General features: G+C 40.6%; 1 protein-coding gene across 1 annotated transcript in view; it reads left to right on the top strand.

Annotated features, from left to right (window-relative positions):
• The window catches only part of dnah7 (dynein, axonemal, heavy chain 7), a 343519-nt gene that overhangs the window by 280767 nt on the left and 38920 nt on the right, over window positions 1–23832 (top strand). Inside the window, exons 52-55 of the mRNA XM_060828125.1 lie at window positions 559–759; window positions 2038–2199; window positions 2975–3160; window positions 4842–4979. Of these exons, the coding sequence (XP_060684108.1) occupies window positions 559–759; window positions 2038–2199; window positions 2975–3160; window positions 4842–4979 (687 nt within the window). The remainder of the gene's footprint in view (window positions 1–558; window positions 760–2037; window positions 2200–2974; window positions 3161–4841; window positions 4980–23832) is intronic.

Here is a 23832-nt window from a genome sequence, read left to right as displayed (position 1 = left end):
CTCTTTACTAGAAATTTAGATAACAGAAAGGTATCAAATATTAACCTTAAGAACATTAGTGTTAACATTGCCCTGGCGTGCAGGAGTCCAGAACCTAGAGGGCATAAGTTTAGGGCGAGAGGGGAGAGATATAAAAGAGACCTAAGGGGCAACCTTTTCACGCAGAGGGTGATGCATGTATGGAATGAGCTGCCAGAGGAAGTGGTGGAAGCTGGTACAATTGCAACATTTAAAATATATCTGGATGGGTATATGAATAGGAAGGGTTTGGAGCGATATGGGCTGGGCGATGGCAAGTAGGACTAGATTGGGTTGGGATATCTGGTCAGCATGGACAAGTTGAACCGCCTGTTTCCGTGCTGTACATCTCTCTGGCTCTATGATTCTATAGCGTTGTACATTATAATTTTGTTACTTATTGCTCACTTTCTGGGAGTCACTAAGAAAAATAGGGTCATACTGCTATGTTTTATTTGAAAGAGTAAAGTTTATTTTTAATGCAGCTCCTTTTTGTCAATTTAGAATTAACATTGTTTCATCTGTGGCATTATATTTCAGGAACTGAATCCAGAGACTACGCATCCTGACTTCAGACTGTGGCTTACAAGCTATCCATCTCCAAATTTCCCAGTTTCTGTCCTTCAAAATGGCGTGAAAATGACAAACGAAGCTCCAAAGGGTCTTCGATCTAATATTATCCGATCCTACCTCATGGATCCCATTTCTGATCCGGAGTTCTTTGGTAGCTGCAAGAAGCAAGTTAGTGGCAGTTATTCACAAATCATGCAGGATTAACAAATTATCTTAGGACTTGATGCAAGGATAGACACATTATTAGTTTCTGTGACCCTAATTTGAAGATCTTGGCTGCATTGTGGGACAGCATAATGTCGTGATGTTATTGTGGAAGCTCAAAATTCAGAAAAGGCTTACCTTGCTCTTCTGACAACCTTTGTGACATGTTGCGCCCTATACTGAGAAGGGTGCACACTTAGACATGCCATGGGTGCTGTAGAAATACTCAATAGCAATGGATTGGGCCTGTTTCCACACTGTAGGGATTCCATAAACAGACATTTCAACTGAGCTGAAATATGTACCATATCCACAGCCCTGGAACTCTCTCTCCTGGTGTTCCAATTTTCATGTTAAAATTTCCAGCAGTGGTATTGAGCAGCAGCCTCTTTCAATTCAATGCAGTTTCCCTTTAAGTTTGATTATTGCTTCTAAGAAAATTAAACTGTCTTCCATGTGTGCTGATTGTAGACACAGCGAGTAGTATGACAGTTACTTGATTCTAGTAAAAAGTGAAGTCTGCAGATGCTGGAGATCAGAGCTGAAAATGTGTTGCTGGTTAAAGCACAGCAAGTCAGGCAGCTTCCAAGGAACAGGAAATTCGACGTTTTGGGCAAAAGCCCTTCATTCCTGATGAAGGGCTTTTGCCCGAAATGTTGAATTTCCTGTTCCTTGGATGCTGCCTGACCTGCTGTGCTTTAACCAGCAACACATTTTCAGTTACTTGATTCTATACAACTACAAGTGAAATAAGGTGACAGTATCAAGTTTACATGCTGCTACTTCCAGAACCATTGCAGACAGTTTGGTGTAAAGCACTATTTAAACCTAATGTTTAATTGAATTTTATTCTGAGGGTTGGACTGAGAACATTTATTTATTTTATATGCATTTTAAAAGTGAACAAAACTTGAAATAGATAAATCGTTTGTAAAATGTGTTTTGTATTGGAGGTGCAATAAGCGCTTATTGCATTTCTATTTTTAAAAAAAAGGAAGACTGGCATTGATACAGCTCTTTTCCTAACCACTGGATGTCTCCAAGTGCCTTACAGTCTCTTGAAATTCTTTGAAATGCACTTATTGTTGTAATGTTGTAAATGTTTCTCGAATTTACATTTTAAAATTAGGGTCAAAATAAGTACAACATTTGGTTTTTTTATTGGAATGCCTTAGATCTGAGCTAGCTTTAAGGAGTGTACATAGTGACAGAAATGGATATCATGTTATTTTTTCCTAACAGGCTCAATTTAAAAAGCTTCTGTATGGTCTATGCTTCTTCCATGCATTAGTTCAGGAAAGACGGAAATTTGGACCGTTAGGATGGAATATTCCTTATGAGTTTAATGAAACTGATCTGCGAATAAGTGTACAACAGCTCCACATGTTCCTCGACCAGTATGAGGTAAGCTATTGCTGACCATTTACCGACGTCAGCAGCAGAGACAACAGCTCTCAGATTTGTATCAGCTGATTTCTAAACGTCCAGGACAGATGAAGATATTCTGAAGTTTTCAACCTCCAATTCGACCTCTTCCCAATTAGAAATCATTCAGTTGTACTCAAAATCTCCTCACAGTCTTACCTCGAATTAGCGAAGTGACAGAGTACTGTTGCGAGTCTGGAATTAGTGTTTTCATTGTGCTTGAACCTTTTGCTCAAATTTTCTGCACAATAGTTCAATCAAGTTAAAGTATGTAATTATAATAGCTTATAGTTTTTCCAGTGAATAAATTCCCATCTATTGGCTTATGTTTCTGTGCCTCCAAACACATTTATTGCACATTGAACATTTCTCTATGTAAAGACCAGAAGTTAATTTAGAATAAAATCAAAAAAAGCAACAATGCATATTTTCTGTGTTCAATGTTAGTTACCTTCTATTTGAGAACACACACCATATAAAGTAGAGTAATCAACTAGATAATTGAGATGCTATCCTTTTCAGACATTTGAAGCCTTTTTCGAAATGCCAAACTGAAATCACTCTGGCTGTAGTTGAGTACTTGACCAAATCATGCAACGTGCAACTTAAATAGCAGAGGGATAATATGTGTAATATAACCTCATTATTGATTTTCCATTATTGAAAAGAAAGGTTGTTAAAAATCCTCTAATATTGCCTTATTGTAATCAATTTTTATTCAATTAATATGAACTATATATGTACATTTATTTAGGAAGTCCCTCTCGATGCCATTCGATATATGACTGGTGAATGCAACTATGGTGGTAGAGTGACAGATGACTGGGATCGGCGCACTCTCCGGTCAATTCTTAATAAATTCTATAACAAAGAAATTACAACAAATGACGCCTATACATTTGACTTAAGTGGCATCTATTATGCTCCACCAGAAGGCGATGTAAGAAAAGTTTTATTTTTAATAGGTATCCTTGATGCATATAATGTGGTAAAATGTTGGTTACATAAAAATAAATCTATTGGTTGTTTAGGTTTTGGAAGAATAATATTTTGCAATGTTATCACAGTCATAGCTATGTACAGCACAGAAACAGACCATTTGGTCCAACTTGACCATGTATCCTAAATTCAGTTAGTCCCATTTGCCAGCATATGGCCCATATCCCTCTAAATCCTGCCGATTCCTATACCCATCCAGAAGCCTTTTAAATGTTGTAATTGCACCAGCCTCCACCACTTCCTCCGAAAGATCATTCCATACAAGCACCATCTTCTGCATTAAAAAGTTGCCCCTTAGGTCCCTTTTAAATCTTTGCCCTCCCACCTTAAACCTATACTCTCTAGTTTTGGACTCCTCTACCCCAGGAAAAAGTCTTTGACTACTCACTCTATTCGTGCTCTACATGAATTTGTAAACTTCTATAAGCTCACCCCTCAGCCTCCGATGCTTCAGGGAAAATATCCCCAGTCTATTCAGTCTCTCGCAACAGCACAAACCCTCCAATCCTGGCAACATCCTTGCAAATTGTTTCTCAACCCTATCAAATTTAACAAGTTTCCTATTGCAGGGAGACCAGAATTGAACACAGTATTCCATAAGTGGCCGAGCAAATGTCCTGTACAGCCACAACATGATCTCCCAACTCCTATACTCAATGCACTGACCAATAAAAACAAGCCTGCCAAATGTCTTCTTCACTATTCTGTCTAATGCAATTCCACTTTCAAGAACTATGAACCTGCACTCCAAGGTCTGTTTGTTCGGCAACGCTCCCCAGGTCATAGAGTCATAGAGATGTACAGCATGGAAACAGATCCTTCGGTCCAACCTGTCCATGCTGACCAGATATCCCAACCCAATCTCGTCCCACCTGCCAGCACCCGGCCCATATCCCTCAAAACCCTTCCTATTCATATACCGATCCAAATGCCTCATCAATGTTGCAATTGTACCAGCCTCCACCACTGCCTCTGGCAGCTCATTCCATACACAAACCACCCTCTGTGTGAAAAAGTTGTCCCTTAGGTCTCTTTTATATCTTTCCCCTCTCACCCTAAACCTATGCCCTCTAGCTCTGGACCCCCTGACTGCAGGGAAAAGACTTTGTCTATTTACCCCATCCATGCCCCTCATAATTTTGTAAACCTCTATAAAGTCACCACTCAGCCTCCGACGCTCCAGGGAAAACAGCCCCAGCCTGTTCAGCCTCTTCCTTTAGCTCAAATCCTCCATCCTGGCAACATCCTTGTAATCTTTTCTGAACCCTTTCAAGTTTTACAACATCTTTCTGAAAGGAAGGAGACCAGAATTGCACGCAATATTCCAACAATGGCCTAACCAATGTCCTGTACAGCCACAACATGACCTCTCAACTCCTGTACTCAATACTCTAACCAATAAAGGAAAGCATACCAAACGCATTCTTCACTATCCTATCTACCTGGGACTCCACTTTCAAGGAGCTATGAACCTCCCTAGGACTTTACCATTTAATGTGTAAGTCCTGTCCTGATTTGCCCTATCAAAAGTTTTCAAGATTATGCACAGTAGAAACAACATAAGTTGCAGTGAAAACACAAGCAACATGGAATTATTGATAAATCTATTAATCATCTTACAGTACCTCAGCTACATTAACTATACTAAGAGCCTCCCTTTGAACCCGACTCCAGAAGTCTTTGGAATGCATGCTAATGCAGATATCACTAAGGATCAATCAGAGACCCAGAACCTGTTTGACAGTATCCTACTTACTCAGGTATGTCGAATGATTGCTACAATGTGAATAAAATGGAGCAGAGGTGAGTATAATGGTCATCTTTAAGGAGATGGTGCTGGCGAAACAAAAAGCTCTAAAGTTGAATAAATCATCTGGTCAGAATGGATTACACCCCAGGGTTCTGAAGAAGATAGCTAAGGAGATTGTGGAAGCAGTTGTATTGATCTTTCACTGGAGTCAGTGAGGGTCCCAGAGGACTAGAACATGGTTAATGAAACACTCCTGTTTAAGAAGGGAGGGTGGCTGAAAACAGGAAATTATAGGCTAGTTAGTCTGATCTCAGTCATTGGTAAGAATTTAGAATCTATTATCAAGGAGGAGATTTCATTGACTTTGGAAGTGCATGGTAAAGTATGGCTGTGTCATATTGCTTACGTCAAGGAGAAGCCATTTCTGACAAATCTGTTAGCATTCTTTGAGGAGGTAATAAACAAGTTTGACAAAGGAGAACCAGTGCATGTGATCTATTTGGATTTTCAAAAGGCCTTTGAGAACCTGCAGGACAGGAGGCCGCTAAATAAGATGGAACCCACTGTGTTAGGGGCAAGATACTGGTCTAGGTAGGGGATTGACTGACTGGCAGAAGGCAGAGAGTGGGGATAAAGAAGTCTTTTTCAGAATGTCAGTTGGTGACTAGTGGAGTTCTCCAGGGGTCAATATTGGGACCATAATATTTACATTACACAAAATGATCTGTGTGAAGGAACTGAAGACAGTGTTGCTACATTTACAGATGACACAGATAGTTAGAAGGACAGGTCATGTTGAGAGGCGGTGGGGGGAGGGGGATACTGAAGAAGGACTTGGACAAGCTAGGAGAGTGGACAAAGAAATAGCTTGGAGATAGTGAGGACTGCAGATGCTGGAAAGTCAGATCAATAAAATATGGAGCTGGCAAAAACACAACACGTCAAGCAGTATCAGAAGAGCAGGAGAGTCAATGTTTCAGGCAGTCCCGATGAAGGGTCCTGTCCGAAACATTGATTTGTTTAATCTTCTGATGCTGCTTGACCTGCTGTGCTTTTTCCAGCTACACATTTTATTGACAAAGTAGTAACAGATGCAATACAATGTACTTTAGTAAAAAGAACAGAGGTATTGACAATTTTCTAAACAGGGAAAGGCTTTGGAAATCTGAAGCGTAAAGGGACTGGAAGTCCCAGTTCAGGATTCTGTTACAGTTGCCACTTAGGAATGCGAATGCAATATTGACATTCATTTCAATGGGGATAGAATATAACATCAGAGGTGTACTACTGAGGATGTATAAGGCTCTGATCATCCAGCATTTGGAATATTGTGAGCAGTTTGGGGCTTCATATCGAGAGAAGTACATGTTAGCCTTGGAGAGGCTCCAGAGGAGGTTCACAAGAATGAACCCGGGGATGAAGGGTTTGGCATATGTTAAGCGGTTGAGGACTCTGGGTCTGTCAAGATTAGAGTGGTGCTGGAAAAGCACAGCAGGTCAGGCAGCATCTGAGGAATAAGAAAATCGATGTTTCGGGCTAAAGCCCTTCATCAGGAATGAGGCTGGGAGCCTTGGGGGTGGAGAGATAAATGGGAGGTGGGTGGGGCTGGGGAGAAGGTAGCTGTGAGTGCAATAGATGGATGGAGATGGGGTAAAGGTGATAGATCAGAAAGGAGGCTGGAGTGGATAGGTGGGAAGGCAGGGTGACAGGTGGGACAGGTCATGCAGATGGTGCTGAGGCTGGAACGTTGGAACTGCGGTAAGATGTGGGGAGGGAAAATGAGGAAACTGGTGAAGTCCACATTGATGCCATGGGGTTGAAGGGTCCGAGGCAGAAGATGAGGCGTTCTTCCTCCAGGCATCGGGCGGTGAAGGAGTGGCGATGGAGGAGGTCCTGGACCTGCATGTCCTCAGCAGAGTGGGAAGGGCAGTTGAAATGTTTGGCCACGGGGCAGTGGGGTTGGGTGTCCTGGGGATGTTCTCTGACGGGCTCTGCGAGAAGGCGTCCGGTCTCCCCAGTGTAAAGGAGACCGCATCGGGAGCAACGGATACAATAAATGACATGTGGAAGTGCAGATGAAACTTTGATGGATGTGAAAGGCTCCTTTGAAAGGGCCGTGGATGGAGGTGAGGGGGGAGGCGCGGGTTTTGCAATTCCTGCGGTGGCATGGGGAAGGTATTCCCAATTCCTCCGCCTCCCCTGCATCTGCTCCCAAAAGGACCAGTTCTACCACAGAATACACTAAATGGCCTCCTTCTTTAAAGACAGCAATTTCCCCTCCCACGTGATTGATGATGCCTTTCAACGCATCTCATTCCCATCCTGCACCTCTGCCCTCAAACCCCAACCCTCCAACCGCAACAAGACAGAAACCCGCTTGGCCTTACCTTCCACCCACCAACCTTAGCATAAATCGTATTATCCAACAACATTTAGCAACCTACAAATGGATATATTTCCCTCCCCACCCCTATCTGCTTTCCGGTAAGACCTGGTCAGGTCCATACCCCCCAACAACCCACACTCCCCTCCTGGCACCTTCCCCTGCCACCGCAAGAATTGCAAAACCTGCATCCATACTTCCCCCCCCCTCACCTCCATCCAAGGCCCCAAAGGAGCCTTCCACATCCAAAGTTTCACCTGCATTTCCACACATGTCATTTATTGTATCCGTTGCTCCCGATGCAGTCTCCCCTACATTGGGGAGACCGGACACTTCTCACAGAGCACTTCAGAGAACATATCTGGGACACCCGCACCAATCAACCCCACCGCCCTGTGCCCAAACATTTCAACTCCCCCTCCCACTCTGCCGAGAACATGCAGGTCCTGGGCCTCCTCCATCGCCACTCCCTCACCACCCAATGCTTGGAGAAAGAACGCCTCATCTTCCACCTCAGGACCCTTCAACCCCAGGGCATCAATGTGAACTTCACCAATTTCCTCATTTCCCCTCTCTACGCCTTACCCCAGTTCCAACCTTCCAGCTCAGCACTGCACTCATGACCTGTCCCCATGATCTGTTCCACCTGTCAATCTTCCTTCCCACCTATCCACTCCACCTCCTCTCCGACCTGTCACCTTTACCCCCATCTTTATCCACCTGTTGCATTCTCTACTACCTTCTTCCTAGCCCCACCCCATCCCATTTATCTCCCCACCCCCGAGGCTCCCAGTTTCCTTCTGGATGAAAAGCTTTTGCCCAAAAAGTCAATTCTCCTGCTCCTTGAATGCTGCCTGACCTGCTGTGCTTTTTCAGCACCGCTCTAATCTTGACTCTAATCTCCAGCATCTGCAGTAACCACTTCTGCCTAGTTGACTCTGGGTCTGGACTTGATAGACTTTAGAAGGATGAGGAGGGATCTCATTGAAGCATACAGTATACTGCAAGACCCCTTGATAGAGTGGTCGGGGTGAAAATGTTTCCACTAGTGTGAGAGTCTAGGACCAAAGGCACAACCTCAATGTGAAAGAACAAGCCTTAAAACAGATGAGAAGGAATTTGTTCAGCCAGCGAGAGGTTAACCTGTGGACCTAGTTGCTGCAGAAGTCTGTGACTGCTAAGTCATTGAGTCTATTTAAGACAGAGATAGATAGGTTCTTGATTAGTAAGCAGATCAAGGGTTACGAGAGAAGACAGGAGAATGGAACTGAGAAATATAGTCATAATCAATGGCAGAGCAGATGTGATGGGCTGCATGGCGTAATTCTGCTCTGTACCACATGGTCTTATGGTACAAAAAATATGTTAGGCAAATTTTTCTTTATCCATTTTGTAAACCACTATCTAGATGAGCGTGAGTATAAAAACAGCATTTTAGATATGAATGAATTAAGTAGATAAGAGCTAATTATCGTTTTCAACCTTAGCTAGTATATAATAACAACAGGGATTCAATTTAAATCATCTAAGTTGATGTGAATGGAGTGGCAATGTCTTCAAAACAGATTTGTTCAAGTTACTGTTACATTGACAACATTTGTCAGGTCACTTTAAGAAGTATCCGTGTTTAGGCAGCCAGTGGTCTGGTCTTTTTATTTATCCACAGAGGAAATCCTATGAAGGCATGGCCCTGTTTGGCATTTGAGGTTTTAAGTACTGTAATAGGCACAAAAAACAGTGCAGAAATAACGGAGAACCAAGGGTCTAATTGGAATAAAATAAATTAATGCGCATAAATTAATAGGACTACTGGCAGTAAATCCTGTGGATCTTCTTCATAAAGTTAAAAAGAGGTAACTGTAGATATAGTAAATACTATGATTTTCCAGTATTCCTTATATCCTCAAATTGTGCCCAAAGATTGGAAGGTAGCAAGTGTAACCCTAATATTTCTAAAAAAAGGAGAAAACATGGTGCCATGGACCATATTATAGATGCAGTGACATGCCACTTAGATAATCATATTATCATGAAGCCAGATTAGCATAGATTTGTGAAAGACAAATTACGTTTGACAATTCTGTTTGGGTGTTTTTGTATGGTGACAAAAAGTGATGGAAATGCCCACAAGGTCTGGCAGCATCTATGGAGAAAGAAAGTTAATGTTTCATGTGAATGAACTTGTATCAGAGCTTCTTAAGATGGTAACTATAGGGATAAGGTGGGACCAGACAAGTAGTGAATATGCATCAAAAGCTTTCAATAACGTGCCGCAGAAAAGTTTATTACACTAATTTGGGACTTGTGGAATTGGGATTAGTTTGATAAGATGGGCTGAAGGTTGGTTAATAGGCAGAAAACAGAATTGTATTGGTGAGCTGTAATTGTCTGGGTACTGCAAGAAAATGTAGCTGGGCATTGTAAATAGCTAATCTGCTATTACTTTTGTTGAATGGCCACATAGCAACTTAAGTGAGGTCTGACTGGCCTCAGTGAGGTGGGTGGTGGTAGGGGAGGGGGAGGGGACAGGTTACTGATAGTTCTTGAGAGTGGAGGTTTTTTGTCATGGAAGTTTTTCTTCTACTGGAGGAACCCTCAATAATGTTGGTTTGGCCCGCACCAGCAACTTTCCCCACCCTCGACAACCCTTCACCAACTTAGAATCACAACCAGGTATACATGACAGTCTCCTCATATAGCAGATGGCTCCTTTACATCACTCTGTCCATTCCTTATGTCATGTGGATGCAGAGAAGATGACTGTTGTTGGCTCCGTTGCTGCGGCAACTGTTGGTGTAGCTTTTCATGCTGTTGCTGGTATGGCTGTTGCTGATGCTACTTACAAATGGTGCTAGCTATGATTTAATAAGTTGTTCCCATGCTACAGTTGAGGACAATAACAAAGCAATATATTTTCTTCTTTCACATGATATGGTTATCATCTATCTTTAATTGCCCATGGCAAACTGGGTTGCTTATTTGGCTCAAAGTTTGGGAGAAGATTTGTAGCTCGGGTGCTCGTCGTTGTGGTTCTGTTCGCCGAGCTGGGAGTTTTTGTTGCAAATGTTTCGTCCCTTTTCTAGGTGACATCCTCAGTGCTTGGGAGCCTCCTGTGAAGCGCTTCTGTGATGTTTCCTCCAGCATTTATAGTGATTTGTATCTGCCGCTTCCGTTTGTCAGTTGCTGCCCGCTGCAGTGGCCGGTATATTGGGTCCAGGTCGATGTGTTTGTTGATAGATCCACAGATTCTATCAACAAACACATCAACCTGGACCCAATATACCGGCCACTGCAGCGGACAGCTGGAACTGACAACCGGAAGCGGCAGATACAAATCACTATAAATGCCGGAGGAAACATCACAGAAGCGCTTCACAGGAGGCTCCCAAGCACTGAGAATGTCACCTAGAAAGGGGACGAAACGTTTGCAATAAATACTCCCAGCTCGGCAAACAGAACCACAACAGCTTATTTGGCTATTACAGAGGACAGTTAAGAGTCAGTTGCATTGCTATGGGTTTAAAGTTGTGTTTTGGCCAGCAGAGCCTTCCCCAAAAGGACATTAGAGAACTAAATGAATCTTTACAACATTTGGTGACAATTTTGTGATCTCCGTTACCAAGATTAGATTTGAATTCCAGATTTTTTTAATGAACTTAATGTTAAATTCTAGCAGCTGCCATGGTGGGATTTAGACCCATGTCATTCCTGGTGAAAGGCTCCTGCCTGAAACATCAATTTTCCTGCTGCCTGACCTGCTGTGCTTTTCCAGCACCACTCTAATCTTGACTTTAAACCCATGTTCACAGAGCTTTGGCCTGCTAGTCGAATAACATTACCACTAACTCCCATGAAATAAGTTGAGATGAAATAAGTTGAAAGAGCTATCAACAAATGAAATTGACCCTCAAAGCAGTGGTTTCAGGGTCTTCTGTAAGCATAGCCTTTTACTATGCGTGGCCACAGACTTAATGGCCTGATCCTCCAACTCCAGCTGGATTGCTCCTCTCGAATCTACACTTTTACCCTGTGGGGAAACAGGGTCCAATACGGAGATTCAAGTCCAGCATGATTCCTCTTCTAGAGTCATCAGTCTGGACTTGAAACATGAAGTTTATTCCTTCCTTCACAGATGCTATAGGACCTGCTGAGTTTCTCCAGCTCGTACTGCTTTTATTTCTGATTTTGAGCATTCACAGTACTCTATGTACTCCAAATTCCTGGAGTCAGGTCCAAGATGGGGAGAGTCAGTTCCGGGATGAGAGAGAGGTTGGGTTCAGGTTGGGTTCCAGATGGTGGAGGTGGGAGAGTTAGGTTCAGGACGGAATGGGTCAGTTCTGGGATAAGTGGATTTGAGGTGTGGATGAGATTGGTCGGGTTCAGGTGATAGGCATGGAATTGGGTCTGGTTGACCTGTGTCCTGGTTAGATGTGAGAAATGGATGTGAGATGAATTGGTGAGAGAAGATGTTGCTCCAGAATGGTGAGAGTTAAGTCTGTGGGTGGGCAGTGGATGGGGTTAGAGACAATCTGGAATAGGATGCATTGAGCCGAGAGGTGGGTCATGTGTCAGAGATGAGACAGGCTGGGTCAGGTCCAGGGACCCACATGCAAGCCATGACAGGTTGTGTCCAGTATATAAGATATTGAAGTCTGTGATTGGGTAAGGTCCAAAATGAGGAGGGAGTGCGGGTGGAGTCAGCTTTTGAGGTGAAGGAGTTAGGAGTGGTGAATTGCTGTGGACCAACTCAAATGAGCTGAATATGTGGATGGAGTGTGAGGTTGGGGTGCTCATTGTCCATGCTGCTCAATTATATATGTAGTTGTGATTGCTGGGTTTTAACTAGTGTTGTGTTTATGATTTATTTTAACATTGCTACCCTATACACTATTGTGCTACTCAAAGGAGCCATTGACATTTGCACTATGTCATTATGCTTGTGTTACAGTGAAAGACCACTTTATTAAGTAAAAACAAACCAAAATGATCTATCAAGCCAGATTCCAGTCTGGGATCTGACTTTTCCAGTAATATCAACTGGAATCATAACAGTATTGAAAGATTTTATATTCCATGATTAGCTATGTCATATGTCAATACATTTTAGAGTTTGGTATTCTCTGTCAATATTGAGATATAAGCTGGCATATGTCAATACCTAAATATAAATATTTAAATTACATTAAGAGGTTCACTACCAGCAGCAACAAAATCACGTATTTTCCATTTAAGGTCTTCATCATCACGTAACCTGAATTTACCTGTCTCTAGACTGGTAAAATATGTTGCATTATTGCATTAATTTTTCACTCAGAGCAAAATGTCACATATGTCGCAATTATACATCAGAAGAATGCAAGCTCATTACATGAATTCTGAGGGCAATGCATAAGAAATCCAAAAGTCTGTCAATGTTAAATTACATTATCCGTGTGCCCTGATCCATAATGCATCAAAATTCTGCAAACTGCTTAAACTCAAATGGATGCATCTTTGATGAATAACCTTGTAATGCAAATTGTTTGATACTCATTACATTTCAATACTTTCATGATCAAAATATTAGCAGTGTATGTTGATAGTATGTCAAACAGAATAATTCTCCTCCTGGAGTAGATAATTCATGAATACATTGACATCAGAACATCACAACTGTTGGCTGGAATGTCCTTGAGTCTATGATTAAACCTATTTGTCACTTGACCAGGGAATGAGTATCTAATCAGATTTTTTTTTGCTCATGAGATGTGGCCACCATTGGCTAGACCAGCATTTATTGTCCATCCTTAATTATCCTTGAGTTGCCTTCTTGAACTGCAGAAGTCATTATCATTTAATTATACCCACAGTGCTATCAGGCAGGTAGTTCCATGATTTTGAGCCAATGACAGTGAAGAAATGGTGATATAATTCAATTTCAGAATGGTTTGTGAGCTTGGAAAGGAATTGCAGGTATTGCTCTTTCCATGGATCTGTTGGCAAGTCGAGGTACTGTTAAAATGCTTTGGTGAGTGGTTAAAGTACATCTTACAAACATTAGATATTGTTGCTGCTGTGTATTAGAGGTGAAGGGAATGAATATTGAAAGTGGTGGATGGGATGCCAACTAAGTGTGCTATCTTGGGTTGGTGTTGAACGTCTTGAATGTTGTTGTTGCACAATCTAGGCAGGTAGAGAGTATTTGATCAGACTCCTGAGCTATGTCTTGTACATTGTGGACAGTGTTCAGTTAGTCAGGTGATTGGTTACTCACTGCAGCATTTCTAATCTATTCTTGTGGCACATTATTTATATGTGCGCATCCGATTCAGTTTGTTGTCAATGCTAGCCCCTAGAATATTGATAGAGTGGGATTCGGCAACAGTAATGCCATTGAGCATCAAGGGGAGATTTTTAAATTGTCTCTTGCTTGAGATAGTCATTGCCTGGCTCTTATGTGACATGAGTGTCACCTGTTACATATCAGCCCAATCCTGGATATTGTCCAGGTTTTGATGCATATGAACATTGGCTGTTTTGGCACTTTTATCACAAATGGTACTGGACATTGTGCAAACAAGTAACATGCTTGTTTCTGATATTATGGTGAAAGAGTTTTAATTCATTCATGGATTGTGAGCATTGCTAGCTAGGCTAGCATTTATTGCCCATCCTTAATTCCCTATGGGGCTGTTAACCGTCAACCACATTACTGTGGATATCAAATTACATAGATCAGACCAGGCTAGGACAATGTAATTCCTTCCCTAAAGGGCACTGGTGAAGGTGGTGGACCTAGGGCACAACCCAGAGGAATTCCTGAAGTAATACCTTGGCACTGAGATGATTATTTTCCACAACTGCAATTATCTTCCTTTTTTGATAGGAATGGTTCCAACCAGCAGAGGTTTCTCCTGATTCCTATTTATGTCAATTTTGCTAGAGTTTGTTGGTGTCATACCTGAATACATGCTACCTTGATGTTAATGGCAGTCATTCTCATCTCAGCCCTGGAGTTAAGCCAATGTTTGGACCATGCTTTAATAAGTTTAGGAACTGAATAAACCTGGTAGATACCAAACTGAATGTTAGAGAATAGGTTATTGCTGAATGAGTGCAGCTTCATAGTACTGTTGACAAATCATTCCATCACCTTGCTAATGATCTTGAGTTTGCTTAAAGGACAATACTTATCCTCCTTTCTTTTACAGAACATATCTGGACACTTTTTGACAGAACCAGATAGATTCCAGTATTGTAGCTATACTGGAACATCAAGGTGCAGCAAATTGTGGAGCACAAGTCTTCATTAATAATGCCTGAATGTTTAAAGGACCGTAACCAATGCAATTAGTGCTTTAATCTATTTCTTGATATCAAGCAGACTCAATTGAATTGAAAAAAGATTGATATCTATGATGCTATGAGTAGTGATTGTAACAAAGTCAGCCATGTGGGACCTCATAGAATATGAGTTCCCTGATTGCGGCTGTTAATCTGGTCCATTTAGGGAGCCATAGCTGACAGATAAAAACAGGAGTGTCAGAGGTTTTGTTCACTCTGAGAGCTGGCTCTGAGGGAACTGGATCAGTGTCAAACACTTTCCACATGTAAGTAAAGGATGATTTGCTTATGGCATACTACTTCTCTGGAGTTATTTCACTAGAATCGTCAGAAGCTGGCTGAAATGGAGGTCAAGGTCTAATAGGATTTTACTTCTGCTTATTGCATTGTGCAAAACCAATTTAGCAGTTAAGCCCTTTAGGCTTCGATCAGTTCGATCAGTAGTGGGGTTACTGAATTGCTGTTGGTGAAAGATATAAGAGTTTTGATTCATTACCCTAGCGGGTGGGGGGCATCTGGTTCCACCATCTAGTGGCATCAGATTCTATCCTATGCCCCCAAAGTATTAGCCTAAGGTCTTTGGATTACCAATGATAGTAACATTACACTGCCACTTTTCCTTGCATATTGTAATCTTTCAACTTCATTAGTAACTTGTTGAACAGTAATCAAAAGTTAGAAACAGCTGCTAGTTATGGCTTGTTGACTGTTCATAATAAATTATTTCAGTGCGTGATATTGTTTTTTAAAAGTGGTGACTGAATTGCAAAGTTGAATAAAGCAGATTAGAATTACTGTGACTCTAAATTAGATTGAGCAATAGACTTCCAGTGTAAGGAACTGAAACTTTGTGCTGTCGGTTAATAAAATAATTGCACAAGACATGGTGTTGACCAGGGGACACAAAATCATGACAAGATAAGCTAAGTTAAAAAGAAAACAATAAAGCTATCCTCTTGCAAAGAGGAGGTGCAATGGCATCACCTGAGTGATCAAGGTCAGTGAATGTGTCTTAAAATGCCAGTCCTACAAATTGCACCTCTAACATACACATTGCTCAATGCATAAAACTTGGTATCCTTCCATCTACAAATGGAAAAAATACTCCATTTCGGATGGGGTGTCTTCAGATTACACACCTTTGCAGACGGCTGAAGAATACAACCTTGAGAAACAGGTTTTCCCACATGGCTTGTACATGTGATTTCCCCAATGTTGTTTTGGATTGTTATTTTCAGTGTTGACATGTATTGGCACTAGTCCTCAGTGTGGTACATCCCATTGGTCACTTACCAACAATCTATCAATTCAATTTATGCCTAACATTCATTTCTTCACCTCACCTTTGCACACTTAGCACAACTGCAAGCCTTGCACTCACATCTTATATCTTAAAATGTGACTAGCTATTCAACCATTACGATCACGACCACACTTCCTTCTCTTTTGCAGGGCAAGTGAGAACATACTCAAAGGCAAAAACTTTTGATAAACATGGGACAGATCTGGTGGCATGCTGTCAACTGGATTGAGGAAACAGTATTCTCCATCATTGGACAGAAATTTCAGAAGCTGTTATCAGTGGTAAAGCTGAAAGCTTCAGGTTACAGTATCCTCATGTTCAATTCTCTTCTTGTACCTCGCACCCCTCTCATCCTCTCCTGGCACAAGCTCTCCTGATTCTTAAGTCACATTTTGTATCTTTAATGCACTAAGAGTGAATCAACTATCTTATTCAAAATCATATTTGTGGCAGGATTTCTCTTAGTTACTTTTAGTTGTCCATTACACATTTTAAAGAAATTTCAATTGTACACTGGCCTACAGAACTTGGGACATCAGTGCCCATTAACTAGGGACCCACTATGTTTGGGTAAGGGCCTGGGCCTCTGGCAGCAGGACCAGGCAACATGCTTTCAATCCCAGCTCCTGCCTCACATGTTTCAAACATAGCAATGATTGGGAAGCAGACTAATGTGTTGCAGCTGGAACAATTGCTTTGGATCCCTGAAAAAATAGGGAGAAGAAGAGGGAATGTGCTGTAACTTCACTGTAATTGGCAGAAATGATGGTGGTTGATCAGTTGAATATAGAGGCTAATGAGATGCAAAGTGAGGTTGGGGGAGATGTATCTTGAAGCTGGAGGGATAATTGGGTACTCCAGCATTGGAAGAGCTGATGCATACCTTTGCAGGTAGTGCGGAGAGATAAAGTATCTTCATCTTGAGATAGCAATCCAACAAATCTAACAAACGTAAAATAAACCATCCACAGGTTCGTCCACCACCACAGCTGTGGTCATGTGGGTAGGACAGTTCTCAATGACATCCTAAAGCACTGGCCTATAGTCTGCTTTTTCCAGCCCTGATGTAGTGGAGGCCCATAGGCATACTGAAATATTCCAGTATCTGTTCCATCCCTGCACTGACCTTCAGCAAAATGGCTTGGTGCAGGCTGACATCAGATAACTTGCAAAGTGCTTTTCTTTCTTGTACATATACAAGGGTGAAAGGTTTCATTTGGAAAAGAGAAGAATTTACTTTCCTCAAACAATACAAGTATTTAGAGTCTGGAATCTTTAGTCTGAGAGAAATTGATTGAGGTGTTGCCGTCTTCCTCAATCTGAAATAAAAAATTTACTAATATGCATTATTGTACCTAATAGTATGTTTAAGTTTTATTTCTCACTTAATTCATTATGTTTGTGATACTTTCACTACAAAGAAGAGATCATAGCTATTTCATGACATCTGAATTCAATATTGTATTGCCATGTTAAGTGTGACTTTTTCAGTCAGAATTACTTATTCATTGTGCAAGACAACTGGAAAGTCTTTTTTAAAGTTAGCCCTTTGGGCTACTTTAGAGTTTAGAACAGAGAGAAACTAATATAAATGGAGAACACCTCCGGTTTTCTTCCATCCATAAATATCCTTTCAGAAATGTTTGTGAATTTGGAAAGAGAATTTCAGAATATTCACAATAGGAAATTTACGATAATAATGTTGACTATGAATATTATCTACAGAAAGCAGGTGCAAGTTTTGAAACATTTGTATTGAAATGAATGTTGGCAGCAAGTGTGGGCACAGAGCATTAGTATAATAGGGAAATTGCCTATCTGGGACTAGATGACTTCTACTGCTATAGTACAGTAAAGGAATAAGAAGAAAGATTCCGCTATGTAGAGATTCAAGGGACCAAAGTGAGCTGGATAGCCTTTACTGTAATGCTCAAAGTATTATAGGTAAGACAGTTGGGTTAAGGGTGTGGATTGATGTGTGGAATTGTGATATTATTGCCATTATAGAGATGTGATTGATGGACGGGCAGGACTGGCAATTCAACATTTCTGATGTGCAGGGTCTTCAGGCAAAATGGAGGGTGTAAAAGCAGAGGTAGTGTTGCATTATTAATTAAAGTATCTGTTATTGCAGAAAGCTAAGACGATATGTTGGAAGGGTCTTCATTAAGCTTTTTGGGTGGAGTTGAGGAATACAAAGGGAGCAGTCACATTGCTGGGAGAGTATTATAGTCCCCTACACAGTCAGCAGACAATTGGGGGACAGATACATAGACAACTCACCAAAGGTGCGTAATTATAATAGTACTTAGATTAAGGGATTTTGATTTATTGCAATAATCATTAAGTAAAGAATTTAGAGAGAGTTTGTATAAAAGGTTATCCTTAATATCAACATGTAGAAGGTCCAAAAAAGAGACAGTGCAATGTTGGACATAATTGTGGGGAGTAAAGCCCAATAACTAGTTGAGGTGGCATTGGGGAGCATTTTAGTGATAGTGAACACAATACAGTGCATTTTAATAGTTTATGGAAGGTCTTCAAAAAAAAGAGTTTTGGAATGGGGAAGGGAAAATTTTATTAAAATAAGTTAGCATCTGACCAAAACAGACTGGGCACAGCTATTTGTTAGAAAATCTACATCAGAACAGTAGAGGACATTCAAAAAGGAAATGTAGGAATTACTAATCCAACATATTCCCTGTAGAGTGAAATGTAGGAGCAACAAGCCAGAGAATTCTGGATGTCAAGGAGTATTCAGGACTGGATAAGAAGGAAAGGTGAGGCTTTTAGTTGGAAAGGGAGCAATTAATTGAGTAGAATGTAGAAAATTCAGGAGAAGTTTAAGAAAGCAATTAGGAGGTATGAAAAAGCACTGGTGAGTAGAATTTAAGGAGATTTTTCAAGTCATTTTATAAATATATTAAGGAGTAAAAGTTAACTAAGGAAAGACTAGGACCCATTAGGGACCAAAAGGCATTCTGTTTCTGGAGCCAGAGGACATTGGTAATGTGTTAAATGAAAATTTCACATCTGCTATCACTCAAGAGAAGGAGGACATTGGTACAGAATTTGGCAAGAAGGACTGAGAGATTCTTGAGCAAATTGATATACAGAGTGACAAAGTATTGGCGGCTCTTGCTAGGCTTAAAAGTAGACAAATCCCCAAGTCCAAATGAGTTGTATCCCAGGCTGTTGTGGTAAGCAAAGGAGGAAATTACGGGTCTCTGACCCAAATTTTTAGTTTGTCTCTGGCCACAGAGAAGGTGCCAGAGGACCGGAGGACAGGTAATGTGATTCCACTTTTTAAGAAGGGCAATAGGGAATTAAAGACCAGTGTGTCTTACATCAGTGGTAGGGAAACTATTGGAATTGTGAAGAAGAGTCATTGGACTTGAAATGCTAACTCTGTTTTCTGTCACAGATGCTACCAGACCTGCTGAGTTTCTTAGCAATACCTGTTTTTGCGCATTTCAGATATCTAACATCCTCATTTTCTGTTTTATTCTAGCATTTTCCCCGCTACCCATGTCAGACTAACTGATCTATGATTCTGTTTTTTTCTGTATCTCCTTTTTTAAATAGTGAGGTTACAAAAGCTACCATCAAATCCATAGGAACTGTTCCAGAGTCCAGAGAATGTTAAAGATGACCACCAAATACATCCATTGTTTCTCAGTTCACTTCCTTAAGTATCTTGGGATGTAAATTACTGGGCCCTAGGGATCTATTGACCTTTAATCCCATCAATTTCCCCAACACCATTTCCTTGCTTATACTGATTTCTTTCAGTCTCTCAGGTTCACTAGATCCCGTGTTCCTCAATATTTTTGGGACATTATTCATGTCCTCCTTTGTGAAGAAAGAGACAGAATATGCATTTAATTGGTCTTCCATCTTTTTGTTCCCCATCATAACTTCCCCTGTTTTGGACCTGCATTGGTCTTCGCAAATCTTTTTTTCTTCATTTAGAAGCTTTTGCAATCAGTTTGTATGTTCTTGAAAGCTTACTGTCATATTCTATTTTCTCCCTTTTAATCAATCCCTTTGTCTTTCTTTACTAAATTTTAAACTGCTCCCAATCCTCAGGTTTGCTTTTTTGTCAATTTGTATGCCCTTCCTTGGATCTAATACTATCCCTAATTTCCCCAGTTACTTCCCAGATTTTCTAATTGGTTCCCTAATTGATCTGGAAAACCATACCATACACACTTCAAGAATTCCTTCTCTATGGCATTTTGTGATTTGCTTAATCTATATGCAATATTACACCTGTAGCATATTGCTTGCATCTCTATCATGTTTAATGCCTTCCCCAAGAATTAGCATTATTGGTTGAGGATCTGTATATAACTCCCCACTATCATTTTCTGACCCTTTGTGTTTCTAAATCTATCCATATAGATAACACTTCAGCAGAGCAATATCATTCCTCACTATTGTGTTAATTTCCTGTTTAGCCAGTAATGCTATCCCACCTCCTTTCTATTTTTGTCTGTTTCTCCTAAAAACTGAATTCTCCTGAATATTCAGTTCCTTTCCCTATTCTTCCAATAACAGCATCTCTGCAATCCCAACTGTATGATTCACATTTATATCTATTTATGCAACAAATTCATCCACTTTATTGCAAATGCTCTGCATATTAAGGTACAAATCTTTAAAGCTTGTCTTTTTAACATTGTTAACATGCCACGTTATTTTACACTGTGGTCCTGTTCAATTCTTGTCCTTGCATTCTTTGCCTATCACTTTTTATTTCCCATTCTGTCTTTTGTCTGCCCTTCTCTTCTGTCTCCCAGGCAGCAGAATCAACTATGGTACAGCAAATTTGGTTGTTGCTACTTTCCTCTCAGAGGTCATTCCCCTGACAGTATCCAAAGCAGTATGTCTGTTTTGTGGGGAACGTCTACAGGGGACTGCTGCATTTCCTGCCTAGTCCTCTTTCACTGCCTAGCCCTCTTTCTGTCCCTGGTGGTTATCCATGTCCTTACTGCCTATAGAGTCTTAGTCTGCAAAGTGACCACCTCTCTGTACACGCTGTCTACAATACTTTCAGCCTTGTAGATACTTCACAATGTCCCCAGTCACCACTCAAATGCGTCGCAATTGTTATGTTGGACTGTTAAACATTTTTAACTTTGTTTTGCCAATTAATTTTTGTTAAATGTGTTTTCTTTTATATTCCCAAAGCCTGTGTTTCACAAATTGACATCTATTAACATTGCAAAAGCAACTATTTTGGTTTGAAGTTGGAATCTTACTAAAAGGGTCCTCAGTGAATTTATGAATCTATTAATATGATGAAATTCAAAAGTACTTTTCAAGATGACCATTACAATGGGATTTACTATTACAATTGAAACAATAATTTGCCTTAAATTGGATTAGAAAGATGAATCACATATAAAATTCTCCATCTACAAAAAAAGATAAAAGCACAAGTCTAATTTTTTAAAATCTAGCAATCAAGGAATAAGAAATTATAGACCCATCTACGACTTAATTTGGTAAAATGGGTTAAACATTTCATTACCTCTTCAGTGAAGATATGGCAGAAGAAACAGATGGCTGAATATCAGGCTGCAACACTGACTGTGGTTGTCATCCTTTTGACAGTAGATGAAAGTACTTTGTGATGGATAGTTCTGCATACATATGGAACAATAATTCAATTGCTCTACTTGAATGGTGATTGATTGGCTTAATAATTGTTCATTTTATTGCAAAGTATTTTGAATTGGTTCCATAGTCTTTCTGCAGTAGCACTGAAATAGTATTTGCACTTGGCATATATATTACTATTGCTGGGAAAGTGTGATTTAACTAACAATAAAACATTACAGGTAGTTGCAGGAGATGAAATCATTGAAAACCACCATATGCATGTTTTAATTTGCTATATTTTTTACAATTTGACAAACTGAAGAGATTCAGATACAAGACATTAGTTGTTTTATTCATGTATATGCAAGGAGAGTCAGCCCTAGAAGCAAGAAAGGACATTGGAAAGTTATATATGTATTCAGTTCTTATACACAAGTCATGTTCTGAATTGCTTATGTGGTCAATTCCTAATGTATGTTGACCAAATTGTCCAAGTATAATTTGCTCTTTTCTACAGTATGTAATAGACATTGTCTGTACCCGAATTTTCCTTGATTTTTGCTGATTATTTGGCCTATAATTCATATATTCCTAGCCTTGCACATCTGTGGTTCTTATTTACTTTTACTATTTTAATATTTCTGTCTGAAGATTTAACCCTTAACTAACTAAAACTAGTTACACCCTGTCAATTTCCCCTTTTTGGCACTTGGCCTGGTCCAAGGTAGCCAACTTAATAATAATTCCGTTCCCTTTATGCTCCATTACCCATACATATTTGCTGGTATAGAGCTTATGGGTTGTAAAGATACTTAGTTATACCATCTGTACAGATTGATTCAGTGATATGGGCTTGTGTCTCATAAGCTTTGCCCCTCCTTTTCTGAATCCCTTATTCCTTACTATCCCTTTGTGTCCTTCTGCAGTGTGGTGAACCAAATAAGTGATGTGCAAACAAAATTGGAGATGTAGTGAACAGTGAAACGGGTTACCTCAGATTACAACAGGATCTGGACCAGATGGGCCAATGAGCTGAAAAGTGGCAGATGGAGTTTAATTCAGATAAATGCGAGGTGCTGCATTTTGGAAAAGCAAATCTTAGCAGGACACATACACTTAATGGTAAGGTCCTAAGGAGTGTTGCTGAACAAAGAGACCTTGGATTGCAGGTTCATAGCTCCTTGAAAGTGGAGTCGCAGGTAGATAGGATAGCGAAGAAGGCGTTTGGTATGCTTTCCTTTATTGGTCAGAGTATTGAGTACAGGAGTTGGGCTGTACAGGATATTGGTTAGGCCACTATTGGAATATTGCATGCAATTTTGGTCTCCTTCCTATCAGAAAGATGATGTGAAACTTGAAAGGGTTCAAAAAAGATTTACAAGGATGTTGCCAGGGTTGGAGGATTTGAGCTATAGGGAGATGCTGAACAGGCTGGGGCTGTTTTCCCTGGAGCGTCGGAGGCTGAGGGGAGACCTTTTAGAGGTCTACAGAATTATGAGGGGCATGGATAGAATAAATAGACAAAGTCTTTTCCCTGGGGTTGCGAGTCCAGAACTAGAAGGCATAGGTTTAGGGTGAGAGGGGAAAGATATAAAAGACACTAAGAGGCAATGTTTTCATGCAGAGGGTGGTATGTATATGAAATGAGCTGCCAGAGAATGTGGTGGAGGCTGGTACAATTGCAACATTTAAGAGACATTTGGATGGGTATATGAATAGGAAGGGTTTGGAGGGATATGGGCCAGGTGCTGGCAGGTGGGACTAGATTGGGTTGGGATATCTGGTTGGCATGGATGGGTTGGACCGAAGGGTCTGTTTCCATGCTGTATATCTCTATGACTATGACTCTAATACCAACCGGGTGATATTCAAAACATGGATATGTTTCTAATCCATAGGTATATCTGTATATTTGATCCTCTATTCCACAGGTGTTCCCACCAAATGGTGGTATCTATTTGTTTGATGTGATCAGAAAATGCCTTAGCTTGTTGTTGCACGGTATAACTTGTTCTGTGCCCTCACTAGTCTCATCTTGAATGCCTCTAAGGTGTGGTCGTAGATTTGTTTGCTGAGCTGGCGTGGTTTTCTGCAGATGTTTCATTGCCTCGCTAGGTGACATCGTCAGTGCATCTTTGATACGGGGTTGGTAGTCTGTCCTGCCTGGTATTTATGTGTCTCTGCTTTTTGGTATTTCCGGTTCTGTATCTGAGTGGTCTATATATGGGATCCAGGTCAATGTGTTTA

The sequence above is a fragment of the Hemiscyllium ocellatum genome, chromosome 7 (genome assembly GCF_020745735.1).
Source record: "Hemiscyllium ocellatum isolate sHemOce1 chromosome 7, sHemOce1.pat.X.cur, whole genome shotgun sequence".
Classification (NCBI taxonomy): Eukaryota; Metazoa; Chordata; class Chondrichthyes; order Orectolobiformes; family Hemiscylliidae; genus Hemiscyllium; species Hemiscyllium ocellatum.
The sequence above is the reverse complement of the archived record's forward strand: the minus strand, read 5'-3'. Positions and strand labels throughout refer to the sequence as shown.